The sequence below is a fragment of the Eptesicus fuscus genome, chromosome 18 (assembly GCF_027574615.1).
Source record: "Eptesicus fuscus isolate TK198812 chromosome 18, DD_ASM_mEF_20220401, whole genome shotgun sequence".
NCBI classification, from domain to species: Eukaryota; Metazoa; Chordata; class Mammalia; order Chiroptera; family Vespertilionidae; genus Eptesicus; species Eptesicus fuscus.
Window position 1 is genome coordinate 25855418 of NC_072490.1, and position 21851 is coordinate 25877268.

Sequence of the window (21851 nt, forward strand, 5' to 3'; positions counted from 1 at the left end):
ATCAACCAAAGGACTTGCGTGCATGCATATAAGCATAACCCATGGACACAGACAAGAGGGGTTATGTGCTGGGGGTGGGAACGGCTGGGGAGAGGTCAATGGGGGAAAAAGGAGACATATGTAATACTTTAAACAATAAAGAATTTTTTAAAAAAGAGACAAGAGAAAGGTTAAGAAAGCTGTGTAGGCTACAGCTGTCCAGAGACAAGCTGTCTCTATAGAGAAGCAGAGCCCATGCTTTCAGCCCCTCTCTAAATTTCCCTCATTAGGCCTTAATTTTAATGACTTTGAGTAAAAACAAAACAAAAAAGCTTCTTTGTAGAGTTACAAGTGAGGGAATTATAGATGCCTACCATAACATTTTTTAAAGCAACAAACAATAAAATATAACCCTAAAACACCAGTCTCCAAACTCTAGCCTTTATCTAAAAAATAAAATAAATTCTTTTTTAACCTTACCCAAGGATATTTTTTTCCATTGCTTTTTAGAAAGAGTGGAAGGGGTGGGGGAGAGAAAGAGAAACATCTATGTGAGAGAGACACATTGGTTGGTTGCCTCCCACACGAGCTCTGACCAGGGCCGGGGATTGAATCTGCAACCCAGGTACGTGCCCTTGACTGGGAATCGAACCTGAGACCCTTTGGTGCACAGGCCAGAACTCTAACCACTAAGAACAACGGCCATGGTTCTAGCCTTTATCTTGAAACAGTCATTCACTTTAACTGATTTAAGAGGGATGATTTTTTTTTTTTTTTGAGATTATTGCCCTCTATGGTTTAATCACTCATTTTGAAAATTATTTCACTAATGTGCTTAAAAATTTACTGCTTTGAATAAGTAGTAAACAAAGTAACTTACTATAAAATGAAATAAAACTGAAAATGTCCAGGGCTGGACAAGAATTATATCTCGAATCAGCACATACCTGGCTTTCCCCTTCACTAGCCGGAAGAAGAGTAAACCAGAGGGGAAGTGTTCCGACAGTGGGCAGACACCCTTCTCTGAACAGTGTGCAGGACAGGGCACTGAGCCCAAAGAATCTTTACTCTTTGAAAATCCCACCTGGCTTTTTTGTTTGTTTGTTAACCCTCACATGAGGATATTTTTTTCATTGATTTTTAGAGGGAGGAAAAGAGAGAGACACATACACACACCATCGATTTGTTGTCTTCCGTACATGCCCAGATCGGAGACAGGGGATCAAACCTGCAACCCAAGTACAAGCCCTAGACCAGAGTCGAACTTGTGACCCTTCAATGCGTGGGCCGGTGCTCTAATCAAAAAGCCACACCAGCCACCTGGCTTTATAATCACCTTAAGACTTTGATGGGCAATAATATTTCTGTACATATTTTGATATCTTAATGAAAGATTCTAAACTATTTGAATCTCAGTAAATGTGTGAAAGTGCTATCTATCAATCATCCAATCTCCCCACTTCTTCCTACTTTTTACCAGGGATGACATTATCAAGGTAAGCACCTATTTTTATATTTTGAGGCCAAAGGGCAATGATAATTTAAAGGACATGGATGCCTTTACAGTGTTAAGATTATATCAGAAATTGCTATTAAAGTAATAAGGTGAGGCTTGAAAAGATATGGATTGTTTTAATTAGCCCAGACTTGTAGACAAGATTTTTAGGTTATCTTTCATTCAGAAAGTAAAAAAAAAAAATCTTTTAAGTAGCCAAATAAGATGTTTTCTGACTTCAAAATTTAAATAATTCTAGACAACCAAAAACAAATTATTTCAACGATACCACTGTCATAAAGTCAAAGCTCAATAAGACAACGAGCAAGAAAGTGCCCCCTTGGCCATTGTTATGGATGCAATTCGTCACTGTCTGTGTCCTTCAAGTCTTTTGAGACAAGACCTAATATTTTGCTTTAAACAATGTAGAATGTATTTTTACAGTTTTCCTTTTGTTTACTTTTTTCATTCTTTCCCGATTTCTTTCTTTAAAAAACACACACACACCTACAAATTATGAGCACCTCTATGATTCAACAGAAAACCAAGGGCTAATAAACATTCTGTGTTGAGGATGGAATCAGTCATACATCATCTCACCCACTGTTTACATGTTATCTATAGCTGTTTCTTCCTCAATATTGAGAGAACAAGAGAGAAAACATTAGACCCCAAACCATCATCTATCAGAAGTTACACTGCAATATTATCACCATTACAGAATAGGAATATAAACTTTAATTGGGTAGGAGGGGGTAGGGGGAGAGGTTGCTGGTGGTGGTGTAGGAAACACATCATTATGCTATCTCAAAGGTTTATTTTGAATGAATTGCATAAAACTATATTGCAAAGACTGGGCTTAATTAGTAGTAGTATAATAAAATTGTGAATTTGCTAGAATGGTTATATATATATATATATATATATATATATATATATATATATATTAGATGAAAAAATCTTTCTCGTATAACTAAATTGAATTTGTATTCTTAGACCTTTTAGATAAATATTAAGAGGAACATTTAAAATTTTAAGGAAGTCTTCAAGAAGAGGCTGCTATGTTTGCAGGAAATTTCATTCTTGAAGTAGATGGATTCTTTAACACTATTTTCTTAAATTAGACAGTATTTTGTTTTAAATTTTCTTAGTTATTTATAAAGTATGTTTAATACAGCAATTAAAATTAAAGGTAAAAAGGACTTGAAATACTCAAAATATAGATGTAAATTTTACAATTAAATATAATTACCACATCAGAAAAATGATTCAATTAGAGATTAATCTGAAGATTTGAAGTTTTTCTCTTTTCTGATGTAAAGGAGATAATGAAGCCAATTACTAGAGACCAATTTTTCGTTTCATGTTAATTAAAATGTAATAAAGAGGCCATGTTTTATTGACAATGTTATTTGAAACTGGATTAAACTTTTCTGCTTTAAAACCAATGTTTAGGTTATAATTTGAATAGTGTAAAGGGATTCTTTGCTGAGTTAGGGGCTCAATACCTGGTGAACCCTTGACTATTCTATAGTCTAGTGATTTGCAAAAGAGTGGTCCCTGGACAAGCAGCATTCACATAACCTGGAAACTTATTAGAAATGCATAATCTTAGGTACTACCCCAGATCTACTAGAATCTGGAATCTGTGTTTAACAAGCCCTCCTGGAGATTGTGAGGCCCACTCAAGTGTGAGAACCAATGCTCCAGTCGGTAAGTCCATGTCCTTCATCATCTTATCTAACCATGTCACTGCACACACATTTTCTCTAGTTTCTTTAACTGTAATAGGTTAATAATTAATAAGATGGAGTTCAGAAGCTACAACATTTTAAAGCTACAACATTTTAAAACTGGGACTAGAAATGGAGGACGAGGTAGTTAATCTCTGGCAGTAGTGCACCACAGTAATGGACTGAGGACCCAGAGCCTACTCCCAAAAGATGATGGTCCCATTTACTGTCAACAAGAAAAAAAAAAAAATTCTCATTGCCTGTGAAGAACTTAAACTCCAAGTCAAGGAAACTGTCCAAAAAAATGAGTCACATCAGGGAAAGGAGATAGAAGAATTTCTAAAGGAAAAATAAAAGCAAGCAAATGCATACACACCTACACCCACCCCACAATAGCACCTAGGACTGTATACAGCTGAGGATCCAATGCTGTACCCAGAAGGAATTCAAAACAGCTCCACATAAGGAGGACAGAGTCCTACAAACTTACAAGCACTCACAAGCATCTTGAGACTGTAATGTCAGCTACAAGAGCTCTAGTCATCAAAAACACTCAGCAAAAGATCAAATAAAGTGCGTTTCATTCTAATTTCAAGCAATATCACACAGAAAGGTATGCACACCAGAGTGCAGTGCACACATATGTGGGAGTAATCCTCCTCCCAACTGTTATACGGTGAAAGTCAAACAGAATACTGAATTGCTGCCCATACAATTGTGAGGATCTTCTCAAATGAAGGTTTTCCCTTATACAGAGTTAAATGTCAACTACTTTAAATCCCATAGCTATGCCAGAGCCAGTTGGTTCAGTGATAGAGCATCGGCCTGCAGACTGAAGGGTCCCAGAATTGATTCCAGTCAAGGGCACATGCATGGGTTGTGGGCTCGATCCCCTGTGTGGGGCGTGCAAGAGGCAGCTGATCAATGATTCTCTCTCATCATTGATGTTTCCATCTCTCCTTCTCCGTTCCTCTCTGAAATCAATAAAAAATATTTAAAAATCAATCAATCAATCAATCAATCCCAGGGCTAGCTATCCTTTCAGCTCTTATCAGCTTTCTAGTTCTGAGGCTGGCACAAGGCTTTACATAATTTTGTTTACAAGGTATATGATCTTTTTTAAAAATATGTTTTTATATTGATTTGAGAGAGAAGAAGGGAAAGGGAGAGAGAGAGATAGAAGCATCAACATCCATGAGTTGCCTCCTGCACGCTCCATAATGGGTATCTAGCCTGCAACCTGAGCATGTGCCTTGACTGGGAATCAAACTGATGACCTCTTGGTGCCTGGGTCGACACTCAACCACTGACCACACTGGCCGAGCTAGGTATATGGTCTTAAAACACAAAACAAAACAAACTTCCTCCTTCACTTTACACTCACAAGAAGAATGAAGTTTTAAAAATATCTTTTAAGAAGGCAAGGAAACCCAATAGTAGTAGCATATGAAATGAAAGCACTTACTGAACAGAGGCACCTGAAAAGGTAGGCTCTCATCCATGCTAGTCACAAATCCTGTCATAAGGCATCTGCTAACAAAGGTCTCTGATTTCACAGGGCTTCTCAAACATCCCATATTATACTATAAAATACATAATGAAATTCACACCATTAACTGTGTTTATATTTAGAGAATCACTGTGAGGTACTTTATTATCCTATCTAATAAAAACGTAATATGCAAATTGACCCTAACTCCGCTACACCCACAAGCCATGCCCACAAGCCAAGCCCACCAGCCAATCAGGAGCAAATATGCAAATAAACCCAACCAAGATGGCTGTGGCCACAGAGAGCAGGAGGGAGGCTTGGGTTTCCCCGGCAACAGAGGAAGCCAAGCTTTCCGCCTGCCCTTGCTGGCCTAGGCCTACACTCAATGCTACAAAGTTTCAATTATAGAAGGTAAACAAATCCAAACAGAAATGGCGGCAGCTACTGGAAGAGCAGGAGGCAAGGGTTGCCCCTGGCAATGGAGGAAGCAAAGCTTCTGCAGCCCTGGCTGGCCTAGGCCTCCGCTCCACGCTACAAAGTTTCAATTATAGATATACATAAATTCTAACAGAAATGGCTGCCACCACAGAGCAAGCAGGAGGCTTGGCTCCGCTCCAGGCTACAAAGTTTCAGTTGTAGAAGATACATAAATCCCAGATACCAGGACCTCTGCTTGGGTCACCAGGGGACGTGGCCGGCCTGCAAACCACCACAGGCCCTTCACCCAGGCCGCCCCACACCCCAAGGGAACCCCCACCCTGATCCAGGATACCCTTCAGGACAAACCAGCGGGCTCCCACCCATGCACCAGGCCTCTATCCTATGTAATAAAAGAGTAATATGCAGATTGACCATCATTCCAACACACAAGATTGCTGCCCCCATGTGGTCAAAGATCCTGCCCCCATGTGGACACAAGATGGCTGGCACAAGATGGCCAGCAGGGGAGGGCAGCTGGGAGGGACCAGGCCTGCAAGGGAGGGCAGTTGGGGACAATCAAGCCCGCAAGGGAGGGCAGTTAGGGGTGACCAGGTTGGCAGAGGAGGGAAGTTGGGGGTGACTGGGCCTGCAGGGAAGGGCAGTTGGGTGGGACCCAGGCTTGCAGGAGAGAGCAGTTGAGGGGGACGAGGCCTGCAGGGGAGGGCAGTTAGGGGTGACCAGGCCTGAAGGGGAGGGCAGTTAGGGGCAAACAGGCTGGCAGGGGAGCAGTTAGGCATCAATCAGGCTGACAGGGGAGTGGTTAGGGGGTGATCAGGCTGGGAGGCAGAAGTGGTTAGGAGCAATCAGGAAGGCAGGCAAACGAGCAGAGCAGTTGGGAGCCAGCAGTCCTGGATTGTGAGAGGGGTCCCAGATTGGAGAGGGTGCAGGCTGGCCTGAGGGACACCCCCCAACCCCGCCGTGCACGAATTTCATGCTCCGGGCCTCTAATATGTAAAAATTCAGAAATGAAAAAATAATCTAATTCAGAAAACACACATCTCCCAACTAAGCAAACCAAAGCTTTATAGTTCCAATATTTGAGTTCTTGACAAAAGAAGGCAGAATAAATAAAGTTACCAAGCAACCAGTGATTTTAGAGGCCCCAGTATGTAAGTGTAAGTCCACAACAATCAAGAAGTGAAAAATAGGGAGAGGTTCATAATCTCTCTAAAAAGAGGACTCACTCTACTGTCAATATAGACCACTCCATTTCTAAACAGCTCATCAAAGGTAAAGGCACCTTGCAGCTGTTCGCAATGCTCACATTTGAAAGTAGGCAATAATAGTGTGAAAAGGAAGATGTATCTAACTGACTGTTAAGGAAACTGATGCTGACACTCATGTGATTTCCTTTGATAAAAGCCACTTCGGCTCAGTCACTGTGATCTTAACACCATCTCAGAGCACCTGTGGACCACTGTTCACCTTTACAGAGTTCCTAGTCAGCACAGACAATAGTGCAGTGAAGGCCTGGGAGTGGGGGCTGGGTGGAGGGGGCGGAGGGGGGTGGTGGAGGATATCTGTAATACTGTCAACAACAAATAAAGGGTTCCTAGTCAGAATACTCCTGGAACACAGGCTGCAGACCTTGTCAAATGATAAAAAGAAAACTGAGGTACATGAAGTAAATTATCCTGTGTTGACAGAACAAGAAACAGAAATGGACAAGAGCTGATATTTGGAGTTTTGTTTAGCCTAGGTCATGTAGATTCTAATAACCTATATTGAACAATTTCTACATAAACACAATTATTTCATTCTATAGTGAGGTAACTCAACTAATTTTTGAAAAATTACTTCTATAAACTTTAAATGTTTCCTGAAGATCATCTAGCCAATACTGAACTTATCTTAAGCCATCTGATAGATGGTAAAATAGAAAAAAACTACAGTGCCAAAAACACCACTGCCCAGTCCAAAAGTCAGCATTTCTGTTAGAACGACAATGCAGTGTTGATTTGTACCAAATTAAACAAACCCTTGTTTAAGTGTAAGTATTAAAAATTTTGCTTTTATGGAAGAAGTTTCACTTATCTCCTACTGAGAGACATTCTAATAGGCTTTTTAACACAGTTACAAAAATGTCTTATAGTTATCTAAGGGGAACCTTCAGCACAACAACCACTATCACAGATGATATAAAATGTTTCCAATTTAACTATTTCCTAGAATTGGAAAGAAGCACCAATTACTAGACTACACAAAAGAACTCCATGGCACCACTCATGTGTATTTCACCATCAAACTGAACATAACCTTCGGTATTCAAAACAGAAGTAGGCCCAGGCCACAAAGAACCTAAGGAATGTGACCTTTCTCTTCGACCCATTTCAAGAAGCATACATCTGAGTTTAAAAGCTGTAACCTGATGTGAACTCTTCACATACAACTAATTCAATGAAATTTAAAAACCGGTTCAGTCAGCAACATTGAAAGATTAGAATTAGGAATAATGGTTACTTATCCTTTATTTACTAACTTGAAAAGCTGTATTTCTTTCATTTGCTCTATTATTTTTTAATTTTTTAAAAATATATTTCTTTATTGATATCAGGAAGGAAGAGGAAGAGAGATAAAAACATCAATGATGAGAATCATTGATCGGCTGCCTCCTGCACACCCCCTACTGGGGATCGAGCTCATAACCTGGGCATGTGCCCTTGGCCAGAATTGAACCTGGGACCCTTCAGTCCACAGGACGACACTCTATCCACTGACCCAAACCGGCTAGGGCTCTGTTATTTTTTAATAGATTGAAGAAAACAAAAGGAAAAGAGAACCCATTATATGCACTTACGTTTTGGCTGTGACATCCACATACTGTCCTGGGCGAAAGTGAGCAGCATAAAGAGGAGTACCTTTATAAAAAGAAAACAAAAAATCAGTATGAAGTCTGTCCGTCCAGAAATAACTTCACTAAACATAAACTACATCCAGGAAGCTTTGTAGGTAACATATGTCAAAAACGGCAGATTTTCTTCTGCAATTATAATTTTTGCAGAAACACCAAATATCCTACCTAATAAAAGAGTAATATGCAAATTGACCGCACCTTTGCTATGCCCAAGCCACGCCCACCAGCCAATCAAGGCGAGTATGCAAATTACCCAACAAAGATGGTGGTTAATTCGCATATGCTGAGGGAGGGAGGAGTGAAGACTGAAGACAACTTAGAAGGAAGAGGGAGGAAAAGCGGAAAGCAAGGTGGCTGCCAGAGGGAAAGCCCGGGCGGGGCGGGGCGGGCGGCAGTTGCCCATGGGTGCAGGCGCAGCAGCTGCAAAGATGGCGGCAGTGGCAGCACATGCGGCTGCAGCGGCTGCTTGCAGGATTCTTCCTGCAAATGGGCTACTAGTAAGATAATAAAATTATCCAACACTGACTACATGGGATGCGCTGCTAGAGCGAGCCAACAGACCACGCTGGCTGACGGTGTGCCTTCACAGCAGTCAGCGAGGTGCTGCCTGAAGTGGGCAATTCCTGTACAACACAGTGTTTCCTGCTGGCAAATACAGGAATGATTCTTGGTTATTTTGGTGAGTAACAATATACTAAATTAAGGCATATTACCTATTTCATAGGAAAAATAAATAAAAAGAATGATAAAAAATGTTGGGGCTAGACCAAATGGTTTTTTACCCACTGGAGAGAAATGATCCAAAATAGAAACTTGAATTATTTGAACACAGGTCCATTGTTCTCTGGGTAATATTTATGGTATGTATGTATAATAACCCTATAAAGCCCATATATATCAGATTCTTGGTAGACTGGTCATTATTCCAATAAAATAGATATTCTCGCATATGTCAGATATCTGGAATAGCAAAAAACCGCTATTATCGATACTACTAATTTTATAAACTAGTATTTCCCAAACTAGTTGTATTTAAACAAAACCTAACTTTAAATGCACTTGGGAAATGTATTATTTAATGGAATCTTGTAGCTCCAAGCCCTTCACAATATTTATATAAATTTGGAATTAACACTTTTATCTCCAAATATTTATAGGGCATTTACAATATGCAAAGTAAGAAATACAAAAGTATAAGACATGGCTCCTGACCTCAAGAATTCATTATCTAAGGAGGGATTGAGAGAGGTGGAGGAGTATATGGGGGGAGGTTAAATGGTTATAGTCGGAGACTTGACTTGGGATGGTGAACACACAATAATACAATGTACTGATGATGTGTTGTAGAACTGTGCGCCTGATAACTGTATAATTTTGTTAACCACTGTTACCCCAATAAATTAAATTTTATAAAGAATGTATTATCTAGCCCTAACTGGTTTGGCTCAGTGGATAGAGCGTCGGCCTGCAGACTCAAGGGTCCTAGGTTCGATTCCGGTCAAGGGCATGTACCTTGGTTGCAGGCACATACCAAGTAGGGAGTGTGCAGAAGGCAGCTGATAGATGTTTCTCTCTCATCAATGATTCTATCACTCTCCCTTCCTCTCTGTAAAAAATCAATAAAATATATATTTTTAAATAAGAGGACATGAAAAGATACTTCTCCAAAGAAGATATACAGTTGGACAACAGACATGAAAAAATGCTCAACATCCATACATCAGGGAAATGTAAATCAAAACCACAGTAAGATACCACCTCACACCCGTCAGGATGGCTATTATCAAAGTCAACAAATAACAAGTGTTGCTAAGGATGTGGAAAAAAAGGAACCCTGTACATGGTTGGTGGGACTGCAAATTGGTCGAGACACTATGGAAAATAGTATGAAGAGTCTGAAAAAACTAAAAATAGATATGCAATACCACCCAGCAATTCCACTTCTGGATATTTATCAAAATAAAATAAAAACACTAATTCAAAAGGGTATATGCATCCCTATGTCCATTCCAGCATTATTTTCAATAGCCAAGATATGAAAACAGCCTAGGTGTCCATCGATAGATGAATAAAGTATACACACACACACACACCTGGTATATATACACAATAGAATATTATTGAGCCGTTTGCAACAACATGAATGAGTCTAGAACAGGGGTGGGGAACATCTGGCCCGAATGCCATATAAGGCTTGTGAAATCATTTCGTTTGGCACTGCCAAGGCATTAGAGGTGATTTAAATATTTGACCAAATATAGCAGGCTAATTTTAAGTTGATAATTCTGTATGGCCTATGAATGATGTTATAAATATCCAAATGACCCTTGGCAGAAAAAAGGTTCCCCACCCCTGGTCTAGAAGGTATTATGCCAAGTGAAGTAAATCAGGCAGATAAAGATAAATACCGTATGGTTTTGCTTACGTGTGGAATCTATAAAAGAAACATATGAACAAATAATACAAAAACAGACTCATAGAAACAGACCAAAGGGATGACTATAAGAAGGGGGTGGAGAGATGTGTGAAAAAGGTGAAAGGAAATATAGTCAATAACATTGTGGTAAGTTTGAACAGTAACAGATGATTACTAGAATTAGTGGGGTAATCACATTGTAAGGCATACACATAATGAATCACTATATTGTACCCTGAAACTAATACAACTAATATAGTGTATAAGTAAATCGAAAAAAAATTTTTTTAATTAAGTAATTTTAACAAGCTAGAACCAATGTAGTAGAGAATGAATGTATGGGAAGGTAATTTTTGTTTGGTTGTTTAAAACAGGGAGTAAAGTGCTGTAGGATTCCAGAGGGTAGTATCCTTTAAGGCAGTGCCTAGGCTGGATTTGGACAAGCAGGGAAAATCCTTGAATTAAGAAAAAATAGGGGAATTTGCAATAGCATGGATGGACCTAGAGGGTACTATGTGAAATGAAATAAGTCAGACAGAGAAAGACAAATACCAAATGATTTCACTTATATATGGAATCTAAAAAACAAAATAAACAAAATAGCTGCAGAAAGCAGAATGATGGGTTGCTAGAGGGAAGGGGGGTTGGAGGTCTAGATGAAAGGTGAAGCGATTAGGAAGTACAAATTGGTGGTCACAAAACAGTGATGGGGATGTAAAATACATAGGGAATATAGTAAAAAAATATTGTAACTATGTATGGTACCAGGAGGGAACTTGAAATATTGGGGAATCACTTTGTAAAGTATATGATTATCTAACCACTATGTTGTACACCCGAAACTAATCATACCTAATAATAGACAAACATGTAAATTGACTGTACCTCCGCTACGCCCACAGCCAATCAGAGTGAGTATGCAAATTAACCCAACAAAGATGGAGGTTAATTTGCATAGGTAGGCACCCAGTAGCCTGGGTCCCGGGAACTTTCTCAGCATCCAGGTCACTCCGAGGTAGGCACCCCCGTGGGTCCTGAGCAACCTGGGAAGGGCCTGAGCCAGGGGGCTCCTGGGCAGAGGCAGAGCCAGGCAATCGGAGGGAGCTGGAGGTCCCCTGTCCAGGACCCAAGCCCCAGCCAGAGGCTTGGGGCCTGAGCAGGGCGGAGCCAGAGATCAGAGGCGATCAGTGTGAACTACAGAGGAAATACCTTTTCTGACCACTCATTGGCTAAGCTCCCTGTATGCCACTGGTAATATTCTTAGTAACTTGAGTATAAGAATCCAAAAAGGTGATCTAGGGTTTTTCCACCACACTCCTGGAGAAAAAAAATGAAGGTCCGCTGCTGGAGGGCTAAGAAATGTCATATCCTGTCCTAGCCAGTTTGGCTCAGTGGATAATGCTTAGGCTTGCCGACTGCAGGGTCTGGTTCGATTCTGATCAAGGGCATGTATCTAGGTTGCAGGCTCCTCCCTGGCTGGGGCCCAGGTCAGGGCTCATGCAGGAGGCAACCAATCAAAGTGTTCCTCTCACTTTGATGTTGCTCTCTGTCTTCCCCTTTGTCTTCCACATTCTCTAAAAGTCAATGGAAACATATCCTCATGTGAGGATAAAAAAAAAAAAAACCACAAAGAAATGTCATATCCTATGAAAGACACATCTTGAAAATGCCTAAAGAAAGTTGTCATTTTTTCATGGTGAAGGGACTGGAGTCCGTGTTGATGAAAACACCTTGGTGGCCGTGGTGGTTGGCAGTGGCTGCAGCAGTGGGGTGATGGGGCTGGTGCCTTCCCCTGATCAGCCTGGTTGCCTCAGTAGGACATCCCCTGAGGGCTCCCAGTATGTGAGAGGGGGCAGGCTGGGCTGAGGGACACCCCCCCGCCCCAGTGCACGAATTTCATACACCGGGCCCCCGGTATAAAATAATGTTGAATATAAACTATAATTAAAATATAAAATAAAAAAGGGAGATTATAAACTACTGAATTTCTATGATGTTAACTGACCTGAACTGCCAATATTTGACTAATTTTCATCCATAAAACCAACAATTTCACATGATCTGAGCTACAGCAAAAGTTAATTATATTTGTTGGCTTAATTCCATTTAATTGCAAACCTTGCACTTCAAAGCATATCTTTAATTCTAATTTATATCAGGGCTGCCCTCTGTCACTCCAATTAATATTGTCCACTGCAATTGTATTTTACTTCAAAAATTCAGTCCACATATTAAAATAAAAAAATTTTAAAACATCCTTCTACTGTATGCTTGTTAGAACTCAAGTTTAAGAGATCAGAGAGCTCTTCTGAAGTTTAAAGACATCAAATTCTATTAATTACATGAACCAATCAAATAATCATATTGCCAAATCTCACTTTTTGACATTCCATGAATAGGATAAAATACTTTGAAATTTTAAAACAATGATCTTACGTCAAAGTGTTATGGTTGGTCACTGTCCAATTTCAGGTTAGGCTATATTTTTTTCAAAATCTTCTATCTCCGCGAGTATAGTTATTCTCCATTTAATAAAATGCCAGCCTTACAAACAGTAAACTTCACATTTTAAGAGTGGATGTATTTATTGCGAGAGACGTTTCCAAATGTGAAATTCTCTGTATATTAAAAACAAAAGCATTCTTCCCTCTTTCATGGAAAACAAAGAGTTCTCTAAAGTTCTTTTCACTGAAAAATAAAGACTTGTTTATCTCTAGTGATTAAAATAGATACGTTTTTATATTTAAAAATAAATGTTTGGGACTTTGTACTGTGGATTCAGCTTTATTAAAAAGTCTGACATTAAACAACCACGGATTTGGGTATTTTTACCCCTTCCCCCCAACTTCAGATTACCTGGTTTAATTACAGCATTATCTGTTACACGAAAGATTTTAATTTTCTGTTTTGGTGGCAATCCAAGTTCTTCGTAAAATTTCAATTTGGATGTAGATTTCTAGAGGAAAAGCAGCACACATAAATAACACAGTAAATACTAAAGGTGGGGCTTAATGCAGAGATCTAAACCAAGTTATTAACACACCAGAAAACAAACCAAAGAGCACTCTGTTCCCCTAATGAACAAAGAGCACTGAAGGGAGGTGAGATTTTTCATCTATAATCCATTACACTTGGGATCCAACCATGTGCAGAGTGTAGCTCATACACAGTACATGGGGAAAGACCTTTGTTCTGTAGGAAAAGAAACAGAGTTGTGCTCATATTTGAATTTTCACTGGAGACTCTATGTATCAAGAACTCCCATCCTGGGAAATTGGACCGTGTCTACACGGTACCTGTTTCCAAGCAGCTAGAAGAAAACATGGTAGGTCACATTCAAATGTATGACCACAAACTTCAAAGTCAATCCCAAATGGGCCCTGGCCAACCTACACTTCCTTCCCCCCTAGTTATATCCTCACACTCTTCAAGGCAACTCTGTCACATCTCCTTTTAAATCCTCCAGCACTGTTCCTTCTTCCTCTCCCCTTTGAGCTGATCCTCTTGCTTCTTGATTCACTGAAAAAATACAGAAGAATCAAGAGCACTTCCTCACACTTATTGCCTAGTCCAGGGGCCCTCAAACTTTTTAAACAGGGGACCAGTTCACTGTCCCTCAGACCATTGGAGGGCCGGACTATAGTTTAAAAAAAACTATGAACAAATTCCTATGCATACTGCACATATCTTATTTTGAAGTAAAAAAACAAAACGGCAAAAACACCTGCATGTGGCCCGCGGGCCGTAGTTTTAGGACGCCTGGCTAGTCCATATAAGTGTCTGCACCAGCCATTATATACTGTCCTCTGCCACCTCACTCCAGGTTGCCCAAGATGCATGTGGGGAGCATTTAGAAAATGCCGATGCCCAGGGCCTCAGCTTGGAGACTATAGCCTCACGGGTCTAATATGGCATCCAAGTGTGTGTGTGTGTGTGTGTGTGTGTGTGTGTGTGTGTATTATTTAAAAAAAAATTTTTTTAAAGCACTCCACATGATTGTGATGTGAAAAGGGCTGGGAATCACAATGACAGATGAACTGTCCATGCTCTTATTAAAAGCCATATCCTTCACTGTGTATTCACTCCTAACCTCTCTCATCTATTCAATAGCTTTACTCCTGAAATTGTCCCCATCATCTTCTGAAACACTAATTGCCCTCTTGCTACTGAAATGTTCCTATTGGTATACAAAGATATCATAATAACTCATATTAAAACAAAACTTTTCCTTAGCCAAGGAAAGGGGGATTTCCTTAGGTAATCATTCTGTTCCCCCCTTACAACCACATCCCTGAAAGACTTGCTGAGTCTATTTTCTCTCACACCGACTATAATCAGGTGCTTTCATCTCCTACTACTCAATGGGAAGTGTCAAGATCACCAATGTCTCCATGTGGTCAAATACACTGATCAATGCTCGTTTTATTGGCTCCATCAGTAATGCTTGACACAGGTGACCATGTCACATCTCTCCTTGAAAGACTTTCACTCAGCTTCCAGCCACTACTCTCTTGGTTCCTTACCAACCCCACATTTGTAACTTCAATCCCAAATTCTACTCCAAACTACAAATTCCTATGTCCAACTGCCAACTCAGTATCTCACGGTGATGTCATACAGTAACATCAATTTTAACCGGTCTAAAATTGAACTTGATTCCCCTCTTCCTCAATAAGCCTGCTTTCTTTCCTCTTGCCTTCCAAATCTCAATACTTCTGTTGTTGGACCAAAAATCTCGTGGTCACTTTTGACTATTTTCCTTCTCACATCCCATGTCCCATCATCAGCAATTCCTGTAGACTTTATTTGAAAATATAGCCTATATCAACTACTTCTCACCCCCACTCCACCCAACCATCTTTTGCTTGGATTATTTCAATAGACTCTTAAACTAATCTCCAAAATTCCACACTCCTGACCCCTGGTCTGTTTCCCATTCACAGGCTGGCATGTTCCTTTTAAAACAAAAGCTCTTTCATGTCTCTGCAATGGCTTCCATCTCATGCAGAATCAAGTCCCAAGTCCTTCCCATGGTTTACAAGGTTCTATACAATCTGACTTCACCTACTGCTCTTCTCTGGGCTCACCCTGCGTCATTCCTTACTAGTCCAAGAACACATGAAACAATGGCCTCAGGTCCTTTTTGCACATACTGTTCCCCCTGCCTGGAATGCTTGTCTGCCAGATTTTTGCATGACTTGTTCTCTCACTTTACTCAGGTCTCTATCCAAACATCAACTTACCTTCCCTACCTAAAATAGCACCACTTTCTGTCACTCACAATCCCTCCAGACTACTTTATTAGTCCTCAAAGTACTTCTCTCCATCTGTCATGATTTACAGTTATTTTTTTTTTTATCTTCTATGCAACAGCCTCCCTATCTTACCCCCAATCCCACCAAAATGTAAGCTTCTTGAGAGCAGAGACTTTAGTTGCTATGTCTGCAGCTCCTGCTGGCTGCTTCCCCCTGCACCCCTGCCTTTGTTTCTCTGCTATTTTAAATATCTCTGAATAAATAACTTATGGACATCGTACTTCCTTAATGTCCTGAGTCATTTTTAAATTAAAACTGTTGATATAGATTTCTGTAAGACAAACTGTACCACTTTATATTTCCTGATATAAAGAGTGCCTCTTTCATGAGAATATAGCCAACACAGGTATATCTATCTTCCTGCTGTTTCTGCTCCCTCAGCTTCCCCTCTAATCACAAATGAAGCACCAGCAGGCCCTCAGTGGGCCACAGTATTCTATGTATGCTTACCTGTGTCTGCCTATGCTAGTCTCTGGTCCTATGATTTCCTCCCCACCTTGTACCTCCAAATCTCATTAAAAATCTGTTACATATATGTTTAGTCCCAGCTGCAGGACATTTCCTGTCTGGATCCCTCCCTGGCAGCCTTGTCAGAGCAGACTGCTCTTTCACCTCTGCCACCTCTAGACCCTCCATTTACTAGTATTTAACTTACATATCTGTCTGCCTGCTAGTCTGCGAGTCCCTGGATTGTAGGGGCTGTTTTACTCACCTGTGTGTGTAACTTTAGAGCTAAAGACAGTAGCAGGTTAGACACTGCAAAGTGAGCGAAATGAATGGTGAAAAGACTCAGAAGATCTTTCTGGGTGTGAAGTCCTGATTTGTCTCTTCAAGACACCCCACCTTTCACTCTTCCTGCTGCTGCATTAATTCTTGGCAGACAACATTCCTGTGTTTGTGGCCTGACAGTGTATGGCCTCTATCTTCATTTCTAGTTATTAAAAACTTACAAGTCTAAAATAAACATCACGACTTACTTTGAGGATGAACAAATCTACAAGAAACTAAGCTACTATAAAACCAAACCAAGAGTAATTTGTAATAAAACAAACAAAAAATCAAACCAAGAATAGCAGCAACTGAAAAACCCTATCCAGCTTAAGATGACACTGATGATGTATTGAAACAAAGCATCATTTCCCCCAAATGCAATGAAAACATGCACAGCCAGGCTTATCTGATTATGTAGCAAACTTCAGGTACATGCTACTTCAATTTAAAATGGCACTGTTAGTACCGCTTTATCACTTATTGAGTGGTTGACTTTCGTGGACATGAAACTGGGTGGCAGTGGCCTGTAAGCATAGAACTTTAATTTTTGGAGCAGTCCACACTCCCAGGAATCTCCCTGGGGCCCTCGGGTGGGACCATGTGATACATGCTGAGCAGCTCTGCTTCCATGTCCACGAAAGGTTGCTCTGTGCCTCACAGTTTCCTCAAGAAGCTACCCTTTTCTCCAGGAGAGCGAGAACATGACCTCACTCCAGTCATTCTCTATGCTTTCCCTTCCCACTCACTGAACTGAACCTCAGGCTAATATGCCGCACCACCCTTCCCAAGGCCCGGCTTTTCGTCTTAATCACACTCACTTGTTCCATAACAAAAGCAAACACAAGGGCTCTCATTTAAAAATGTGGCTCCTTGAAATTACTTTCCTGATGAATTAGATTCAGATATATCAAATTTTAAAACAGACTTTAATTTTATTTTTAACATTCACATATTCCACCTGGCAATTTAGAAAGCATACTATTTTCTCAATATCAGTTTTTAAGTATGCCAGCAGGCTTCTGAGAAAAATTCTATCCTTTTTCCAGTAATACAAAATAGACAAGATAAACATTTTTATCTAAATAACTATAGACTACAACATAAAAAGAAAAAAATGTAGTATGTACTTCTTGATTATCTTCCTAATTCACTAAAATTGAGTACTTCAATTTTTTTCTTTTAAAATCAAAATTATCAGCCGTGAGAAAAACTAAATGCTCAAGTTGAGTTGAAACCAGCAGCAGTGGAACAGAGGTGTGTTTTTTTAAAAAACTTCTAAATAAATAATTTCAAAGGCAATTTAAAAGACTGACAGCAGTGTCACACTTGGATAATCCCATCTATGAGATTGCATTCCCCCCGCCTTCAAAGTTTTCTGCAATTATCCTCTCACAATGAAAATGCTTCTCTGCTCCCAAGATGAATTGGTTTAATCAACTTTGAGGCTACTTAACTTCCTGATTCAAAAATACTACGTATCACATCAGCTTTTATGTATAATAAGACACAAAAATAACAAAAGCAAAGCGACTCAAATTTCTTGGAGGCATAAATCTTTTACAGCTTAAAAAAACAACAGTTCTAGTCCTATTATAAACGAACTGATTCAATCAATTTATTTTAGAATGCTTAACTATTTGATACTTTATATTCATAGGTCTTTCTCTCTCTTTAAAAACCTTCTATATTAATCTATTTGCAATTTCCCTAAGGGTTATAATATGCAAGAAGTTTATATACTTCTAGTTTACATTTTTTCCCCCTTTCTGAATCAAAATGGTTTACTTATCAAGAATTCTAAAACTCTTTCACATACCATTCTGAAGAAAGGTCATTCAGAGACAAAGTTTTTTCCTTATATACTAACACATGTCCCCTAGATCTAGAAAATTTATATCCTGAAGAATAAGAAGGGCCTCTGTAGCAAGTTCTATACTAGAGAAGTAAGTTATTTTAAAAGTTGATGTTGTGAAATAAAAGCATTTCTGTAATATTTTAGTTATTAGTATCACATTACAAAATTTTATTTGTAAGACATCATCACTAAGTAAAACAGTAAATTGAGCTGGCAAGTACTTTTAAAGAAAATGGATGTTCAAAAAGGTGGAGAGAAAGAGCTAATGGTCGAGATCAAGATTAGAACTCGTTCTTCTGACCCTATGTTCACTCATTTTTCCACTATCTCATAGTTGTGAGGAAGTAATGTCTACAGATTTGTTGAAGCAGAATGGATTATCCCAACATGAAGCTTGATTTACAAATATCAAGCCCGTAAAGATGTGAATTTATAATAATTGGTAATAAAAATAAAGTTGATGGTGCTAGTCATTACAGCAATACAATCAATTAGAAAACAGTGGAATCTATTAAACCCAATAATTATTCACATGATTGACATGAAGGCTGACATGTCACAGCTAAAAATTCAAATATTTGACATTTAAAAAGAAGTTTCAATAAATACCTCACAGTGCTTTTAACTACTGTGGAATTATTTGAACCCTGACATTATTAGTCAATAAACTGTCAAGAATTAATAGTTCTAAATCTTCAATGAAAAATAGACACTACCACAATATGCAAAAAATAGCCAACTTCTCTAATACTTATGAGACAACTCCACTTAGATTTTCTCTAAACACTTCAAACATATCTTTCCTCCTGTTTCCCTTTCTTTGTCCCTAGTCCAGGTTACAGCATAAGCACTGACCTAGTTGCTTAGTTAGAAACTGCTCTGTGCCTGGCCCTCTAGCCACACATTCTCACTCACCCAGTCTTTCACATATCCCAGCTCCTTCCAAACCCAATCCAACCGCCCTGCTTCAAAAGCCTTTATCAACTCTCCCCTAGTGCTTAAACCAACCTCCTAAATGTCCTCTCTCCATCCAGATGCCTATCATTTATTTAACAAGATAACACACCCAGGTTGTGGGTTTGATACCTGGTCAGGTGTGTACAGGAGGCAACCAATCGATATTTCTTTCACATAAATGTTTCTCTCTCTCTCTCAATTTGACTTGTCAAATTGTTATCTTGTTAAATAAATGATAAGCATCTACCCTGGTTAAAGAATTAGGAGAGCTCCTTGAAGTCTACAGGGTGAAGTCGAAACTCCTTAGCCTTCTACCCTGACAGTTGCACCCACTGGCCCCACACCCACACACTAAGATTGAGACACACCACACTTCTCTTTCCAAGCACACATACTCTTCCACATTCTACAGAGATCTTTCCTTCTGGTATGCCTTTAACACATTCTCTTTTCTGGTGAAACCTCAGGATCTGTCAACCAGAAGTGGCCATCCACATTCTGTGCTTGTTGCATTTATAACACTATACTGAGATGGCAGATTTATGTGCCCATCTTCCCCATTCACTTATGTGTTCCCAGAGGGTGGACACCAAGTCCCAGTTAAGAAAGTGAGGCTCTGGAGTCTGCTCGTCACTCTACCTCTTACCAGTGGGAAGCCCTGAATGAATTACTCTCTTTAGCCTCAGAAGCTGAAAAGATCACTTAATAAATATAAAGGCTTAATGCTTAAGTACTTGGCATGTAATAAGTGCTTAATAGAAGTTACTTATGACAAGGAAACAGGAGGCACACAACAAACACTTGCTAATTTTGACAGTTGCATAATATAGGTTGTATCCTAATTTCCATCCATGTTCATTTCATAAACAATTTACAATGGAAAAATGTTTGTCTTAAAGATAAGCAATGTTTTAGTAAACCTAAATGAGTTTCGTATTCATTAGCAAAAACCATCACTATTTCTAGAAAGGTATTCTCTGCTTTTAGTCATCCAATTAAGGATACTAATTGTGCAGATTTTTCAAATTTAAACTACATACTCAGCATTCTATTAGTATTCTTTTTGGAAAAAAATGCTTCATTTGAAAAATTCTGATGTGGGTTTATATACAACTTTTTCCCAAATAATGAAAGCTCATTCTATAGAAAATTGCCCTGGCTGGTGTGGCTCAGTTGGAGAGTTGTCCTGTACACTGAAAGGTCCAGGGTTTGATTCCCAGTCATGGCACACACCCAGGTTGTGGGTTTGATACCTGGTCAGGTGTGTACAGGAGGCAACCAATCGATATTTCTTTCACATAAATGTTTTTCTCTCTCTCAACCCCTCTCTCTCTTTCACACACTCTCAAATCAATAAAAACATATCTCAGGTCAGAATTAAAAAATAATAACATACACAAAATTAACTTTTACATGTTGTTGGTGTCAATTGTTGAAACAATTTAGAAAGAAAAACATTAAAAAAACCAACAAAATAACAAAAAAAGGATTACTGTCTGTTACATGCCAGGCACATTTGAAAATTCTCATGTAATCCTGATAACAAACCTCTTACATCAGCAGTATCATCATACCCATTTTACAGATGGGCAAATACTGCAGCTTACAGGGTACTTGTTCCAGATAGTGAGGAGAGATACTGGAACAAACTCACTCTCAGACTCCTGGGCTCAATGGCTCTACTAGACTGACTCTCCCCGACCCACAATTTATCTCATGGACAAAACAAATTTGTGGCAATGGAATATGCTCAAAACTTAAAGATTTGGGTCTGAAACTAAAAAATGTACTATTCTAGGAATAAAAATACAGCCTTACATAAAAACGGGATACGGTTTTTCCTCCTACAGTGAGGGTTGCCATTTTTCCATCAAGGTTTTCCTTTGGAGTATATCGTAGCACATGACAGTCTTGTACCTAAAAACACAAACATAAAAAAAAAAGCTAAGTCTGTGCCAAGATACATTTCAACATTACACACCAGTCACTAAAGTTACGTATTTCATCATTCCTCTAACATCAATCACAATCTTAAAATACAGATAACCGCCCTGACCGATTTGGCTCAGTGGATAGAGCGTCAGCCTGCGGACTAAGGGGTCCCAGGTTTGATTCCGGTCAAGGGCATGTGCCTTGGTTTCGGGCACATCCCCAGTGGGGAGTGTGCAGGAGGCAGCTGATTGATATTTCTCCCTCATCAATGTTTCTAACTCTCTCTCCCTCTCTCTTCCTCTCTGTAAAAAAATCAGTAAAATATATTTAAAAAAATACAGATAATCTTTGAAAAAAGTGTCAAATACAACACCCATAAAAAAGTGCATAAAACACAAATATATAGCAAAGTAAGTATTTTTAAAGAAAATATGCACATAACTGTTATAGGATTCCAGGACAGGAGGAATAGGGAAACTGAGACAGGAAAGTTAAAACAAGGCCAAACAGTGTGGGCAAATTGCAGCCAGCTTGTAACTAACAAACCATTATTTTCTCCAGCCAAGGACAAA

At 39.3% G+C, this 21851-nt stretch overlaps 1 protein-coding gene across 3 annotated transcripts in view; it reads right to left on the bottom strand.

The window, feature by feature from the left end:
* The window catches only part of MRPL3 (mitochondrial ribosomal protein L3), a 44404-nt gene that overhangs the window by 17547 nt on the left and 5006 nt on the right, over positions 1–21851 (bottom strand). For all 3 annotated transcript variants that reach the window (XM_054729897.1, XM_054729896.1, XM_028129217.2), the window contains exons 4-6: positions 21166–21264; positions 13306–13405; positions 7977–8037 (exon numbers count right to left, since the gene is read on the bottom strand). In XM_054729897.1, coding sequence (XP_054585872.1) covers positions 7977–8037; positions 13306–13405; positions 21166–21264 — 260 coding nt within the window. The remainder of the gene's footprint in view (positions 1–7976; positions 8038–13305; positions 13406–21165; positions 21265–21851) is intronic.